Source organism: Mastigoproctus giganteus, chromosome 1, assembly GCF_048544385.1.
Source record: "Mastigoproctus giganteus isolate SK-2022 chromosome 1, ASM4854438v1, whole genome shotgun sequence".
NCBI lineage: Eukaryota > Metazoa > Arthropoda > Arachnida > Uropygi > Thelyphonidae > Mastigoproctus > Mastigoproctus giganteus.
Genome location: NC_143575.1, coordinates 126,667,358 through 126,684,864, shown reverse-complemented (window position 1 = coordinate 126,684,864; position 17,507 = coordinate 126,667,358). Strand labels below are relative to the sequence as shown.

Here is a 17,507-nt window from a genome sequence, read left to right as displayed (position 1 = left end):
AAATTTGGGCAAATGAGGTGAGCAGTGGTTGAATCGACCAATAACTGAGATTCTGTTAGAAAAAGTATGTGGAGTTTGGCAGACTAAGTGGAAATGGACATCATTGAGATTAGAACTGAGACCATGTATATATTTGTGAAATGACCTAGGAAGTGTTTGGGAGGTTTAGATCTTTTCGCAGATAAGCTTGCTCTATTACTTTAACAATTCATGGTGTATTCAATAGCAAGAAAAAGTAGGGGTTAGGGTGGCATGCTGTATGAAGTATATGCCGTACACATGGTAAGAACATACCCAGACCCTTGACATAACGTGGCCTCGACAATGATGTTATAATTTTTCCAACTTTGACTTACAGTTAAGCCCAACTCCTTTTCCATTTTTCAGTTAAGCCAGTAAAAGTTCTCCTAACATTTAGGACAAAGCTATCATTAAACCACTCTCTAAAAAGTGTAGTTGTTACCCAGGTTATTTTATTGGATTTCCAATAAACTGGAAGATGATCTTTATTCTTTTCCTTCAAAGGACGTGGATTCTGTGATTTATACACAAGCATCGGTTTGATCATGTGCCCACTAGCGTTTGCACAAACAAAAGAGAAGCCTTTTGTTTGGAATCTTTGAACCCAAGAGCAGATTTTTCATTTTCTGTTAAGTATGTTCTGGCTGGCATTCTCTTCCAAAACAACCCAGTTTCATCTGCATTGAACACCTGTTCGGGAACATATCCTTTGTCCGTAATTAATTTTTTAAATTCAGTCAAACTTTCTGCAGCCACAAAATCTGCTGATGTAGACTCGTCTACAAGTTTCTCATTATGAAGGCCATATTGATTTTTAAATCTTTCAAACCAGACTTTTCTAGCTAAAAAATGTATCCCGCCAGTGCTATCACCAGTTTCGCTAAAGTGTTGATAAAGGTATTTTGCCTTTTTTGTAATAATGAGGAGTGAACTTTATGGAATTTTATTTTGAGTTCGGTCTTCTATCCAGAGATTTAAAGCCTTTTCCATTTTTTCTAATTTAACACCACAAGTTACAGAGCAAATTTTTGAAGCAATTAGCGTGTTTTCATGGACACTATGGTGAATTTTCCCCCCAATTTCTTGATTGATTGTACCGTTGACTCACTGATTTTATAATGTTTTGCCACTGATGAGACACTTGCACCATTAGAAATTTTGTCTAATAACTCAATTTTACTCGCTAATGTCATCACCTTTGATCTTTTCACAATTCCATATTTTTGTAGAGGTTAGAAAAGAACTTTTCCATAATAAAGTCACTTTCTTTTTACTGTTAACACATTCGAAAAAGTTTGTTTACACTATGACATTCCAAAATGGTAGATTTTTCACTTTTGCAAGCATATCAATTAAAAGCAAACGATGAAACCTTCCATGACAAGTGCATAACACATACTGAACATGGATTAGTAGTAAACATTGCGCTCGCGATTTTGTCACCCACCCACTAAGTGCTGTTTTGACTGGGCAAGATGATTTTAGCCACGCTCATGTTTTTTTATGGCAGAAAATGTTCATGGTGTTTTAAAATTCACATTTTTTTAGGTTTCATTTTATATTAAATCAGCGACTGCAAATAGCAGATGTTTACTTATCATACTATTCATACAAATGGCTACAATTAAATGGGTAATTAGGCTATTGGCTTGGAATTCACTAACCTCTTCCAAACGTTGATTTGGTAGAGTAAGTAGTGGGCATGTGCATAAAACATTACACTGTTCATACTAAATATTTCGGACTGAAGTATGATCTCTCTCTCTCTCTCTCTCTCTCAGGGTAATTCAGAAATTTTTTTTTTTTTTTTTTTTTTTGGCTGGTGCAGCTTAAGCCTCAGGTTTCCTTGCACCATATGGCTAATAGTAATAATAATAACGCTAATGTTACTAACGTTGATTCAGTAGAGTAAGTAGCGGGTGTGAGCATAAAATGTTACAATGTTCATAAATTTGGTTTCTAGCTGTTCGATTTTAAAACGGTTCTGATTTTCGTCAAAGATGTTTTCACACAAAACATCTTTCATGCGTACAGGGTACACACGCGGTTTTTTTTGCCATCGATTCAAATTTCAACATGTGGTTCGGACTGAGTTCACTGACATTGCAAGTCTCTGAGGGGCTCACATCTGGTGAGTATGGGCTTGGCACACCCAGAGTCCTCAGCTGGATATCATCATTCTTCTCTTTCTTGGTGATTTCCTTCTACTTCTCTCTCTCAATATACATACATACACACACGCACAGGGTAACTCAGAAATTTTTTTTGGCTGGTGCAGCATAAGCCTCAGGCTTCCTTGCACCATATGGCTAATAATAATAATAAAATAATATAAGGTGTTGAAAGTTAACAAAAAGATATATCACATATGCGTGGGATTAATTTGGTGATGAAAATTTGGCATTAATTTCTGAAAAATAAATACTTTCCTTTCAGTAAAAGATAGTGCCTGCTGTATTATTTTTTTGTATAGTTACCATTTCCTACATGACGTCCTTAATAAATTATATAAAAAAAATCAAATAATGGGTACTATCTCCACTAGAAGTGGTATACAGTATATGTTTGTAGCTACTAAATGAAATATTTTCACTCTGCATTTTTCTAATTCAACCTGAATTTTCATATTTCATGCCAAACTCCCAATCCCAACCAGCCTTCATTTATTTAACACTCATTTCTGGTTTTGTTTTGCTCTGACTACTTGATTCCCTAACCACACCGCAACATAATGGAGCCAAAGGAACAAACACTGTTATATTAAACCAAAAAAAAAAAAACATACCAAGTCGATTGTTTTGGCATACTGCTTTGAGTTATCATCACACCATGTTTCACACCAGAGCCATTCCTGAGGTAAAGATTTGATGCTGACTTGATGGATCATATTATTTGGCAGATCCTAACAGATAAAGTATCATTTTGCTGTTTTATTATAGAAATTTTCAATGCATAAGAATAATTCAATAACATGAAAATTAAGAAAAGAATTAAATTCACAAAAAAATAAATAAAAACATGGTAGTAACTGCTAAACAGAATACAACAAAAGTTCCAGTAAGAACTTTAAAATCATGAAAAGTAGGATTACTTTTTCATACTCTCTTGTTTTTTGGCACCAGGATTGACAATTTTACTCCATGTGCAGTTTATCATTGTTTCGAATCATTGTTCATTTAAATTAAACACTAATAAAAATTAACAACAGAGAAAAAAAAAAAAAAAACTTTGATACTTATTACTACAAAACAAAGTTAATATAATCAAAAAAATTAACTTTATAAAGTATTATAGTGAAAGAAGTAAAATTAAATTTAGCCAGCAATTTAACCTTTAAATAAGTAATAGGATGAACTCAGTACATCTGTCACACACAGGTGTCTGATGTATTACAATTAGCACTGGTTTTGTTTTTGCATTTGAGACTGTCATTATTTTCTACTGGTTCTGGACTATGATTTCTGAAACATTACAGTATCTCTTTGTTAGGCTCTTGCTCTTCAAACATTTGCAAAACAAATATTTTCTTCAGAAATTTTTGACTTTGTAATTTTACAATAAAGGTTCCTTGCATTTATAGCAGCTAAATCCAATACATTATAAAAACTTGTAATAGCTATATTCTAGAATTTGCTTTGACAGAGAATATTTTCTTGTTGTCTGATCAATCACAATAATATATTAGTACAATTCGATAATTGTAGATTTCTTAAAATACCATTTATAATCGACTCAATATGATAGCATAGCTTAATTTATATTAGCACTTAATTATAAAACTTCACAGCATCAGGTGTCTCTCTCTCTCTCTTTTTTGTTGTTACTTTACATTGACATGGATGAGATTAAAGGTACAGTCAGTCCTCGTATAGCACGATAGTTGTGTTCCTGGAAACCCTCGTGCAATGCAAAATCATGCAATATAAACAACAGGCCCCATGGGAAAAATAGGGTTAGGTGCCGACCACCCAAGATTGCTGAACACACATTTGTAACCAAAACATTACAAAAAACAATAAATTATCGTAATAAAATACTTACATATTTTATTACGTAATAAAATATTGCTAATGCTTTTGCTTCTATCGTAAGAAAAATTTGATTTTTGTTTGATTTTCTATCCAAACAGATGACAGCCGTTCCATCTCTTCCAATTATTTGTGTCTTAATCTAATGGATTTTAATTACACTTTGAGTTGTTCCTGCTATGAAAGTTGTTATTTTTTCTGCGTTCTTTGTAATTCTCGGCATTGCCTCATTTAGGCCTGTAGCACAAGCAATATCACATTGTCTTTCATTTCGCCCCAAGCGTTTCACAACTTCATATTTTTTCTCTATCGACAGAGGCGGACTGGCCATAAATGCTAGTGTGAGGCCACTACAAATATTCCCAGGTAAGAATTTTTGAACCAGTCCGCCTCTGTTTATCGATATTGCTTTTCTTTTTCTCTCTGAATCTTCACCATGCTTTTCTTCACCAGGACGCTTCCTTTTCACACCTTTTAAGCATTTTACTCATTTTTAGAGAACAAAGCCCAATTACAAAATGAGGAGGCACACTTGATACACATAAACAAAGCTGCGCGTGTTTAGCAACTGAATAAACAACACCGTAAAGGCAGAGACACACTATGAACATCTCACTGGCTCACATTTTACTAAAGCACATTTCTGGGGGTTACTACCATAAAACAATAAAAACAATTTCCAGTTGCATTCCTGCTAGTGGAATCTGTTATAAACTGGTAGTAAACTCGATCTAATTGTATTTGCGATAATACCGATAGCTGGAATTGTGTGGGTTTTTACGTTATTATGGTGAAATGTGTTTCCCCTTCACTGATATAAAAAACATAAATAATTCCAGAATCTTCTTTTCATTCCTACCTTGTTGCTTTCAGTTGGGCTGATTCCGCATTCGACTGCCATTTCTTGTAAACACAAAGGCGAATCATGCATAAGCGAATTTGGTTCGTGTTATATACGATATCATACCCCTATTTATAAATCGTGTATGATTGAATCTGTGTAGTGTAAACGTGTTATACGAGGACTGACTATAAGCAATTTTTTGATAGTTTTACATTGTTGAGTAAGTTTGTGTTGTGAGGCCTTATAACTTAGCCCAAAAAGAAATGTCAACATTTTAGTGTCGATATTGTGCTTGTAAATGATATTAGTATTAATAAACACCTAATTTGTTTTTTCCAGCTCATATGGTATAAAAGCAACCTAATACATATATTCATACAATTTATCTTAATTATATATTTTTTTATACTTTTCCTTAATAATATACCAATATATAATCATTGCGTTTTATAATTTTACCAGAATAATAATCACTCTTTTTTGTTTTCATAGAAGTAGGTTACACTTTTCCGATATGCTTCACAGTATCCATAGTTGAATTTTTTATCGTAAGAGAAACCAAAGGGGAAAAAAAATTGTGTGCAATTATATTCTTTTCTTTTTGAAGGAAAGAATATAATTACTGTCAATTTTCATCTTTCACTAAATAATGGAAACCATTCAAAAGGAATTTTGTATTAACATTGAGAACTAACCAAATTTCATTACAATTTTGTTGGCAATGAACTATGCACAGCAGCATTCGAATCCACCATTGTTTTTGCATCGGTATAGAAGATACTGGATGTTTCTACATTACTTGTAGTAGTGTAATCAGTATCAGCAGAGGATTATAGACTATAAATTACAGCACTGCTTATGTGTTTTAATAATTTAACTTGACACACACACACATAACACACGATAGTAATATTAGTAGAGCTTTTAGAATCAGCGATTTGGTATAGATAGGCTAGCATGAGAGTTGGTACCACGTGGGTGGCAACAGATAGTTAAATTTATTATCTATTATAACTACTTACAAACATAATGTTTTAACTTAATACATATAATAATAATAATTTATTTTGGAGTTTGCCAGGAAGACACTTTCGCAGTACTCCCTCTTTGTGCTCAAGGCTACAGAGTTTCAATAGACACTTCCCAAATGTGCCTTTGGACACTCAACTCGCTCAACATCGAATTGGACCTATGGTCGATTGACAAGTCATATCGAGATGACACCTTGGGCTATCTTACTGTATGTAAAGGACAGGTTTGTAAGAGCCAGTCCTAGTATGCTGATGTCATCTTATATTATGCTTAATTTGTAGTCTTGTTTTTTGTTAAGATTAATTCCCAGTTCAGATATTTTGTCTTTAATGGTTACTTTATAGCTGAACTTTGAATTTTTGTGATTGGTCACTTGTATAGTAAATGTTTTGTAAGATTCCTCTGGTTATCTGTGCAGGGAATCAAAAATGTATAACAGTTAATTTATTAAAGAATTTTATTATTATTTATCCCTATTTTATATTACACTTTTTGGGAGATAACAGCAAAAAGGGAGGGAGAGCACATAAGCCATTGGCTTTTTTGGGGTGTTCCTTAAGAAAACAATATGAATAACAATAAAAATATACAGTTCTGAAATTGTACAGGTAATGTTCAACAGTAAGACAAATAAATTCGAATTTTTTGTACATTTCTTTACAGAAGACTTCGTAAACCATCTCTACTTATAATTGCATTGTGAACATTTTTACAATTAAATGACAAAACCAGTGCCTTAAATTAATGGAGGCACTGGTTAAAGAAGCACTGCAGGATCATTTAGACAAGACTTCAGTTATAGCTTGGACACAGCATGGTTTTGTTAAGGGGAAGTCTTGCCTGACCAATTTGATTGGATACTATGATGCAGTTTTTTTTTTTTTTTTTATGAGAACCCCAAACACGAGAGGTATTAGAACCTATAGTACTTAGTACCGTGCTTGGGTTTGAGGTTAAGAAGACGAAAGAAGATATTTGTTGACATTGGACTTGAACTTCTGTAGATTGTAATTTTCAGGAAATACGTATGAAGGAAGGTTGTTCCAGAAAACGGCAGTTGAATTAATAAATGAGGAAGATGAAAAGTTGGTTCTGTGGGTTTGAAGTTGGACAGTAAATGGATGTTGGCTGGTGGCGGCACGTGTTTGGACTGTTTTGAAAGAGAGAGCAGGAATTATAGAAGCCAATTCAGAAGAACAGTGCGTCTATGAGAAAGCGAGTGGAGAGACTCTGTTAGGGATGAATCATTAATTAACCTAACTGCCCTCTTCTGAATGGAATCAAGAAGCCGGAGAGAGAGGTTTTGGGGGCACCACCCCAGATATGGGAACAATATTCCATGGCAGGGCGAATTTGCGATTTATACAGAGTGAGAAGCTGTTTGGAAGAAAAGTAACGCCGAGAGCGAAAGAGAAAACCAAGTTTTTTAGATGCAGAGGAAGCAATATTTGTAATGTGCTTGTGCCAAGAGAGATTAGAAGTCAGGGTAATCCCCAAAAGAGATATATCATTTTGCCTAGAAATCGGAGTGGCACTTTTTGTGAGATATAAGACAAGACTGAGTTTTAGAAGGGTTGAAATCAACTAAGTTGTCTTTGCCCCACTGGAGAATTACCTGAAGATCGGCATTTAAGGAATTGGTAGCAGATTTTCGAGAAGTTGAAGCTGATTGAGCAGGATAAGGTTTCTCAAAATGGAAAGTTGAATGCAATGTGCTATCATCGGCAAAACTATGGATAGGATTTCCAGTCAATCGGAAGGTCATTGATATACAAGAGGAAAAGAGTGGGGGAAAGAACTGAACCTTGGGGGACACCGGCATTAGTGGAGAAGCTAGAAGACAGAGAGCCATCTACCATCACCCTCAGTGAGCGATCAGAGAGAAAACTGGATAACCAATTACTAAAAACAGTTGGCAAACCATAAGATGGAAGCTTGTTTAGAAGACCTTTATGCCAAACACGATCAAAAGCCTTTGAGATTTCAAGAGCAACTACTTGTGTTTCACCAAACCTTTCCATTGAATTAGTCCATAAATGGGTAACATAAGGCAGAATATCTCCAGTGGATCGACACTGACGGAATCCATACTGGTGATCGTTGATCAGACGGAAGGTTTCTAGGTAGTTTAAGAGTTGGCGGTTAATTGATTTCTCCATTACTTTAGAAAGAGTAGAAGTAATTGCAAGGGAGGGATTTGTCACCCTTTTTAGGAACTGGCTGGATATGAGCAAATTTCCAAGCAGAAGGAAAAACACCTTTGGAATAAGAAAGTGAAAAAAGGCGGCAAAGAATAGGAGTAAGTTCAGGAGCACAGGTTTTGAGAACAAGTGGAGAAATACCATCAGGACCTGGAGCTTTCTTAGCATCAAGATTCATCAAAATCCTTCTGATATCCTTTTGACGGAAGACCACAGGAGGCATTGAATGGAGCGTGTTGGGAATGGTGGGAGGTGTTTTACCAAGATCATTAATACATGAGCTGGAAGAAAAATGGGATGCTAGCAGGTCAGCTTTATCCTTGGCTGAAGTGGCAACAGAACCATCTGGTTTGGACAGAGGTGGGAGCAAAGATGGGCAAAAGTTGCGGCCAATAGCTTTGGCAAGAGACCAGAATGCTCGGCTACCATTAGGGTAAGAAGCAAGTTTTCTACTCTTAGCCTGTTCAAACTCTAGTTTGGACTGGTTAATAACTGCTTTACAACTGTTGCGAGCTTTGGTGTAGGCAGAAAATGAAACTGAAGAATTAGAAACAAGCCAATTACAATATGCAACATTCTTCTCTTGGACAGCCTTAGCACATTTATTGGAAAACCAAGGTTTAGATAAAGGACGAGATTTTAAAGTGGAGTGTGGGATAAAGGATTCCATTCCTGCAAGAATAATTTCACTGACACGATCTGAGCAAACGTTGACATCAGAAGTTTTGAAACAGTAATCCGACCAAGGAAAAGAAGAAAACAAGTCTCGCAGGTCATCCCATTTTGCATTCTTGTAATGCCAAACAACACGTGGTTGGGAATAGCCATGAGATAAAGGTTCCATTGGAGAAGAGACAATCACCAAGTTGTGATCTGAAGTGCCTAAAGGACCTCTCACTTCGACCGTGTACTTAGAAGGGTTGTTTGTGAGAAAAAGATCAAGCGTATTGGTTGTATGATTAGGATTGTCCGGTACTCTTGTAGGTAAATGAACAATCTGTGCTAGGTCATTAGTAATTGCAAAAGCCTCAGCATCTCGACCTGCTGGGTCGGTGTGACTAGAAAACGAAAGCCAGCTGGAGTTGTGAATATTAAAATCACCAAGGAAATTTACTTCACTGTTAGGAAAGTTGGACTGGAGAAAGTCAAGTTGCAAAGAGAGGAAGACAAAGAGCTCCAAGTGATTAGTGGAGTTGGGAGAACGGTAGAGACAACAGATAAATTTGACACAATGAGGTAGAGAGATTTTAAGCCAGAGAAGATCAAAAAGAGGAGATTCCAAATTGCCAAGTCTCTGACAGGGAATATCAGAACGGACATATGCACAAGTACCAGCTTTGAGGCGAAAGGAATCATACAGCGAATAATTTGGGCATCTGAGATGAGCAGTAGATGAATCAACCGATATCTGAGATTCTGTCAGAAAAAGTACATGGGGTTTGGCAGACTGCAAGTGGAAATGGACATCATTGAGATTAGAATTGAGACCACGTATATTTGTGAAATGAATTAGGAAGTCCTTGGGAGGTTTAGATCTTTTCGCAGATAAGCTTGCTCTATTAGTTTGACAATTCATGGTGTATTCAATAGTAAGAAAAAGTAGGTGGGACATGCTGTATGAAGTAATGAAATTTTTGGATATGGCGTACATGTTGTAAGAATATACCCAGATCCTTGACATAACGTGGCCTCGACAATGCTCCCCGCATACACACTACTCGGACTCCCTCCAGTCACTATCTGGCAGAGTAGAGGCAGCAAGATTATACACTAGCTGATCCGGAAGCTTCCTAGAGAGTTACCAATAGGTTCAGTCCGGTGTACTAACTAGCGGCCGGCCTGCGAACACTGTTTTAGAGCTGTACCCTCGAAATGTAAGGAATATTGGATCTCGCCACGACGTTCATCATAACCTCAGAAGTCATCAATCATACTGCATGATGGAAGAGATAGGGAAAGGTTGACTGGAACTCAGCTCTAGAGACTAAACACGGGTTACACCATTTCAAGCCACCAATAAGCAAAGTGGTGGTATTTCACCGGTTGATGAGAGTCATCTACCACCTAGTACTGCCTGGTAACATAGAGGGGCGGCGTTCCTCCATTTGGTGTGGGCACCACACCTCGACCCCTGCTTATGTTGGTTCACACCTGGGTGGTCACCCACCATGTATTATATACTTGGATCTTAGAAAGGCCTTTGATACTGTTGCACATGGAAGACTGCTACACAAATTGGAGCAGTGTGACATTGGAGGCAAATTGCTGCTATGGATAAAGGGGTGGTTGAGGGGGAGAAGACAGAGAGTGGTAATCAATGGACACTGCTCATCGTGGACTGATGTTATTAGTGGAGTCCCTCAGGGCTCAGTGTTGGGTCCATTATTGTTTTCTGTATTTATAAATGATATTGATGATGGTATATCGGGCTTAATGTCCAAGTTTGCAGACGATACAAAGGTTGGCAGGGTTGTCAAGGACACTACTGACACTATGCTGCTGCAACAGGATCTGGAAAGGTTGAGCAGATGGGCTGAGAGGTGGCAAATGAAGTTTAACATTGACAAATGTAAAGTACTACACATGGGAAACAGCAACCCCAGAGCAACGTATCAACTCTGTGGTACTACACTGACAGTGGTAGAGAATGAAAGGGACTTGGGGGTGGTTGTGCAGGCAGATATGAAGTTCTCTGAGCAGTGCAGACGGGCTGCAAGAGTAGCTCATGGAGTATTGTCAATGATATACAGGAATTTTTCCAGCAGGGATAAGGAGGTGATTATTCCATTGTATAAGGCGATGGTCAGGCCACACCTAGAGTACTGTATACAGGTCTGGAGGCCTCATTTCAAGAAGGATGTAGAGCTGCTGGAACGAGTACAGAGAAGGGCAACAAGATTAGTGAATGGAACAAAGGGGTGCTCTTACGAAGAAAGGCTTAAGTTTTGCAAATTACAGTGTCTGGAGACTAGGCACCAGCGAGGTGATCTGATAGAGGTGTATAAAGCCTTGAATGGTTTAAGCATGCTCAATGCTTATGGGATTCTTCCTCTAGCTCAGGAAAATCACCTGAGAGGGCATAAATTCAAATTGAGGAAAGACAGATGTAGGATAGACGTGCGGAAATTTGCCTTTAGCCAGCGGGTGGTTGGTTGGTGGAACAGACTTCCATCCCTTGTCGTGGAGGTTGATAGCCTAAATAAGTTTAAGGCTCAGCTGGACAGGTATTTTGAACGAACAGAGGGGTGAAGTGGAGTGGGTTTTTTTTTTTTTTTTTAGGCTGATGCTGCATAAGCTTGCTTTCTTGCATCAAATGCCTCTACTAATGCTAATGCTAAAAAGAAAAATGATGAGATGTCTGCACAAAAATTTACAAACTATTTGACTGCTTCCATTTATACATTATTGGTAATGATTTCCTTTGAGTTTTTAAAATCCAGGAGTTGAGTGGAAGGTAATTTGAATCAGACATCCCTGGTGATGTGTTCAATTACTAGTTTCTTGAATTGGTTCAGGGAAGTGTCATTTTTGAGCTATTCAGGAAGTTTGTTCCAGGTTTTAGCACCTCTGTATTTTATACTTTTCTGACCTATGGCTTTTCTGAAAAGTAGAACCTTGAGGTTTGTTTCATTTCTTAGATTGTAGGATATTTCTTCTTCTTTTACAGTCATGAAAAACAGTCTGAAGAGAGGGGGGAGAGTCTGGTGCTTTTAAAGCATCGTAAATAAGGATAGCCTTGGCTTTCTGAAACAGTTGGTAGATGCTTAAGAGTCTCACTTCCTTGTATCTCGAACTAACCGATGCATTCCTGGGAAGGCCTAAAATTGAATGAACGCATCGATTGAGAATGGAGTTGATTCTCGCAATGTTTTCTCAGCAGGTAGTACCCCATGAGATGATTCCATAGGTGAGGTGTAGCTGAATTGAAGAAAGATTTGTTTGTATTGAAGTTTAGTGGCACATGGACTACGCGGGTCATAACGCGCCAGTTCATATGGTGTGACGTGTTTCAGAGGTGTTTACTTTGGATTTAAATTGTTCCTTTTAACCTGATTCTTACTTAATTGTTGTTGTTAACTTCCTTAGAGGAGGTGGTATAAATTAATAGCTTTAAGGAAATTGAAAACATCTGTGAAGTCATCTCTATTTTTCAAGAGGTCTGTTAGAGAAATGGTGTCATGTGTCCTATAAATATCTTTGAAGGTTTGTTTGCATTCATTTGCGTATGTAGGACAGTCTATTAATATGTGTTGGACTGATTGGATAGTGTCACAAGTCTGGCATCGTGGCGATTCTTCTGCTCGCAACAAAAATGAGTGTGTAATATGCGTATGCCCGATTCCTAGCCTGGCCAGTGCTGTTTCTTCTTTTCTCGAATTTCGTGTGCTAGAAATACAGTTTTAAATATTCGGCTTTATTTGGCATAATTTGTTTGCAGTTTGCAGATCCCAAGTTTCTTGCCATCGCAACTGGCAAGTACGCCATATCATCATCAGCCATTTTCAATCCACTGCAGGATGAAGGCCTCTCCAGCAACTTTCCAGTTCCTTCTGTTTTGAGCACTGGCCATTCATTTACTACCCAAAAACTCATGAATTTCATCTATCCATCTCCGCCTTTGTCTTCCAGGTTTTCTTCTAGCTCCTCTTGGGTACCATTCTGTTATTTTCTTAGTCCATCTGTCATCATGTCTTCGAGCTATGTGTCCTGCCCAAGACCATTTTAGTTCTTTAGTTTTGATAAGAATGTCCTTTACTTGAGTTTGCTGCCTGATCCATGTGTTTCTCTTCTTATCTAACAGTCTGATTCCCAATATAATTCGTTCCATTGTTCGCTGTGTAGTTCTCAGCTTCTCTTCCATTCTTTTGGTGGGTGTCCAAGTTTCACTTCCATAAGTCATGGTAGGGAGTATACATTGATTCATTACTTTACATTTCAGACAAACTGGGATATTGCTCTTCAGTATGTGACTATATTTCCTGAATGCTATCCATCCAAAATTTATTCTTCTCTTGACTTCCAGCCATTTATCATTATTACAGCTAATAACTTGTCCCAGATAAGTATATGACTCCACCTTTTCAATTACTGCTCCTTCAATCATTATTTCCCTTTCCTTGGCATACTTGTTCATCATTACTTTTAGCCATATTCATCTTTAGTCCAAAATCCTTATCGCAGGCTTGTAATCGGTATACGGCACTGATATATCTTCTCCAATCTGTAGTATGGCTTCTTTTGCTGACTTGTCTGCTGCTTCATTTCCAGCAATCCCTGTATGCCCTGGAATCCAACAGAAAGGTTGGATCCTGTTCATTTCTGGCACTGTCAGTTAGTATTTGCCTTATGTGCCAAAGTTTTAGGTGTTTGGGTGTATCTATGTTTTGCATGGCTTGTAAGGAACTCAAGGAATCTTTATATATTATACTTCTTGTGTAATGCTTATCTTGTACATGAGTTAAGGCTATTTTTATTGCATATAATTCTGCTGGGTATACACTACACTCTTTCGGTAGCTGTTGCATTAAAGTGATATCTGGGAATACAGCTGCTGCTCCCACTAAAGTGTCTGTTTTCGAACCATCTGTGTATATTGGAATATAGTCAGGAAATTGAATTCTGTGTAAGTGTTGGAAGATTGTTGCAGGTATCGCTTTTTTATTCCATTTCTGAGAGGATAAGTTGCATATTGGGATATGCAAATCCCATGGTGGAGGAGTGTGAAGTGGCAGGTGTGCCACTCTGTCTATATTAAGGTTATGTACTGCTAAAAAGCCTTGCATTCTAATTCCCAGGGGTCGATTTGCTTGTTGGCGATTCCGGTTTGTTTCTGCAACGTGGATCAAAGAGGGTCCCCCAAGTAGAGTGTCCATGCATACATTTTATTTTAAATGTATAATTCAATGCAAGTTGTCGCCTAAGAGTTAAAGGTGGTTCATTGGCATTAGCACATAGAGACTGTATATGGGAGAGGTACGATAGGCACCAGTAGCTATATGCACTGTATTGTGATGAACTGAGTCCAGACATTTCAGAGCTGTTTTCTGTGCTGAATCGTACACTGGGGCTCCATAGTCCAACTTTGATCTAATTAGTGCTTTGTATAGTATGTTCAGATGTTTTGTGCAGCTTTTACATAGCTCCCGGATAAGCTTCACGAATGTGAGTTTATCTAAGATTAGTCCAAGAAATTTTGCCTTTGGCTGCGTTGGTATAGTCTTGCCTTCTAATTTCAGTTCAGGATCAGAATGGAGATTTCTTTTGCGACAAAAATGTACACATTGTTTTTTGTGTTGACAGTCTGAAACTGTTACCTAGTGCCCACTTACTTATATTGTTGATTGCGCATTGCAATTGCCTCTCGATAGTTCTCATGTTCTGTGCCTGATTAGAGATACTAAAGTCATAAACATAAAGTGCATGTGAAACCAAAGGAGGGAGTTGGCTTGTGATCAAATTAATCTTTATGGCAAACAAAGTGGCACTCAAGACTGAGCCCTGTGGAACGCCGTCTTCTTGTTGGTAAATTTTGGAGAAAGAAGTTTGTATTCTGAATTGGAAGGTTCTGTTCATAAGGAAGTTCTGGATAAACATAGGGAGATTGCCTGAGTCTAGCATGGTGTATATATATCGCAGGATCACATATCTCCAAGTGGTAACGTAAGCTTTTTCAATGCAAAAAAATATTGTAACCACATGTTGTGATCTGATAAACGCATCTCTGATGTTGGTCTCTATCCTGACTAGGTGGTCTAGAGTAGACCTATGATGTCTGAAACCACATTGCGTGTTTGTGTAGATGTTATTTTCCTCTAAATACCATATCAATGTCTTATTTATCATTTTTTCTAGTAATTTTCCTAAACAACTGGTGAGGGCGATTGTTTGATAGCTGCATGGATTTGGTCTTTGTTAGGTTTAGGGAAAGCTAGTACTATTGCATGGTGCCATGTGATTGGGAATACATTTTCTAATTCAGTCTTGTTAAGGTGCTTGATCATGTCGTCTGGGCCTACTGCACTTGGCCTGGCTGTGGACAAAACTTTGTGCAGTTCATTTATTGTGAATGGTTGATTGTAGTGCTCATTACCTTTTGATTTAAATTTGATCTTATGCTTTTCTGATTTTTCTTTTCGGATCAGAAATTCCGGATGGTATGAAGCTATCGCTGATACTTTTGCAAAGGTCTCACCTAATGTGTTTGCCATAATGGTAGGTTCAGTCAAACTAATTCCACTGCAGACCAGTATTGGTGATGGCTTATTTCTATATTTACCTGTCATTTTTCTTATTTTATTCCAGACTGTATGTGCATTTGTTGTTTTGTTTATTGTAGATGTGAATTTGATCCATGTTGCTCTTCGACTCTGCTTCCTAGGGAATCGCGCTATGGCTCTCATCCTTTTTACTAAATCAGATTGTCTGTGGTGGTATTCTGCCATTTACTAATATAGCAACTTCTCCATATGTTATAACTTGAGTTATTTGGTCTGTACATTGAATAGTTCCTGATATTCAGGGTATCTTGTTGTTTTAGGTACGTTTCCTGGAGACACAGAGATTGGTGTGTACTGGGTGATCAGATACTGTACGTTGTCAAAATTAGTATGTAATCCTCGACAATTCCACTGAATAATTTTATCCATTATTTATATTTGCTCAGCCCCTTGAGCTGTTTTCGTTGGGTGGTTGTCTTTTGTTTTTCTGTCCTTATTCTATCTCTTTTGAGGAATACCAGTTTTCCGGTATCCATATCTTCTAAGTCTTCAGTATAGATTTCCAACACTTCATCATCTATCTTTCCTGTTTTCTCAAATTCCATAAATTCTGAGGTAGGTTCATGATTTCATGATCCTTCATTACTCTTACACTGTTGCAAGGTTGGAGAATCTGAGGGGATTGAGATCAGTGTGTTTACCGTTTTTTCATGTTTATCTTGTTGCTTTGCTTGGAGTAAGTGTTTGACTTGTGGAGAAAAAGATTCACTTGGAGGAACTGAGATTTCAGTTTGATATTCCACTAATTTCAATTTAGTTACTACTTGTGCGTATGTTGGTCTATTGTTATAGTTGGCTGGTCCATTTTTCTTGCTTCTTGGTATGTAATTTCTGTATTTCTTTTTCTTTTTTACATCTTTCACATGTTCTGGAGTAGGCAGGATGTTGTCCTTTACAATTTGGACACTTTGGGTTTTTTTTTTTTTTTTTTTTGTTAGTTGTTGACGCATCGGCTTCTGTGGCCATAATGCACCCCCCTCCCCAAAGTTTTTGTATTTTACTCTTATCCAAGCCCGAGGCGGGATTCGAACCCGCGACCTTTGTGTTGCCAGGCAGGCACTTTACCTACCTGGTCAGCCTGGTTGGCACTGGATTTGGGATACATACTTTTACTTGGCAGTTCAAATATCCTGCTTTTACGGTAGGTGGGATTTCTGGTGTGTTAAATGTCAGGATTAAGGTTTTGATAAGTATTATATTTCCATCCCTCCGAATAGAAATCCGTCTTACATTTGTTACTCCTTGATTTTGGAGTTTGTTGCCGATTTCCTCTTCAGTAACGTGTAAGAGATCCCATTCGGAGATTACTCCCAGCAAAGAGTTTAAGGTGTTATGGGGGGGTGACCACTACTGGTATACCTCCAAAGTTCAATACATTCAGTAACTTTTCTGGATGTTTCAACTAATAAATCCCCAGATCGGCGTCGCCTGACCGTTTTTAGTGTTCTGGTTAGTCCTTCCAAGACTTTTTGGATAAAAAATGGGGATTTCTTTCCTAGTGTCTCCTCTCCACAGTGGAGAGAATAATTAGGAATAAGGGTGTTGGTGATGGTTTTGAACTGTCTGTCTTTTGCCTTTTGGCAGTATTTTCAGGTTCTTCAGCAGTTCAATTTATTGGGATTTTCTCTGAAGTCCCTTGGGAAGTAGTGACTTTACTACTCATGCTTTGCTCTTTTTAGCACTGGGAATGTAGCTTCCAACTCACAGGTTTCCGGCCCTGCCACGAGGAGGCAAGAGCAGTGCCATCAAGTGACTAAGCAGCAGTTATATATATTAGTAAGGTTGGTGGTTAATTTGAGAAGCAAAAAAAGAAAGGTGACTTTCCTTTCTGATAGTTTGCTAGGTCCTTTTAGCTAAATCTACTTATTAAGTACTGAAAATAAAGATTGCTTTAAATGTAATAAACTAAATATAATTGAGAAGTGCACTATAGAATCACTTTATATCACTTGAAAAACACTTGGCACTCGAGGCCTTAAAAAAAGAAATATCGGTCTGAGAAGGGATGGAGATACCCAGGCAGAGGCCCTGGTGAGTATTCCCGCTAGTGACGAAGTTTTCATTCGTATGGTTATCGTTTGTTTTACCCAACTTAGCTTATCAT

General features: G+C 37.6%; 1 protein-coding gene across 1 annotated transcript in view; it reads right to left on the bottom strand.

The window, feature by feature from the left end:
• Uggt (UDP-glucose-glycoprotein glucosyltransferase) overlaps window positions 1–17,507 on the bottom strand; it is an 820,111-nt gene that overhangs the window by 17,656 nt on the left and 784,948 nt on the right. Inside the window, exon 41 of the mRNA XM_090386735.1 lies at window positions 2,807–2,923. Coding sequence (XP_090242861.1) covers window positions 2,807–2,923 — 117 coding nt within the window. The remainder of the gene's footprint in view (window positions 1–2,806; window positions 2,924–17,507) is intronic.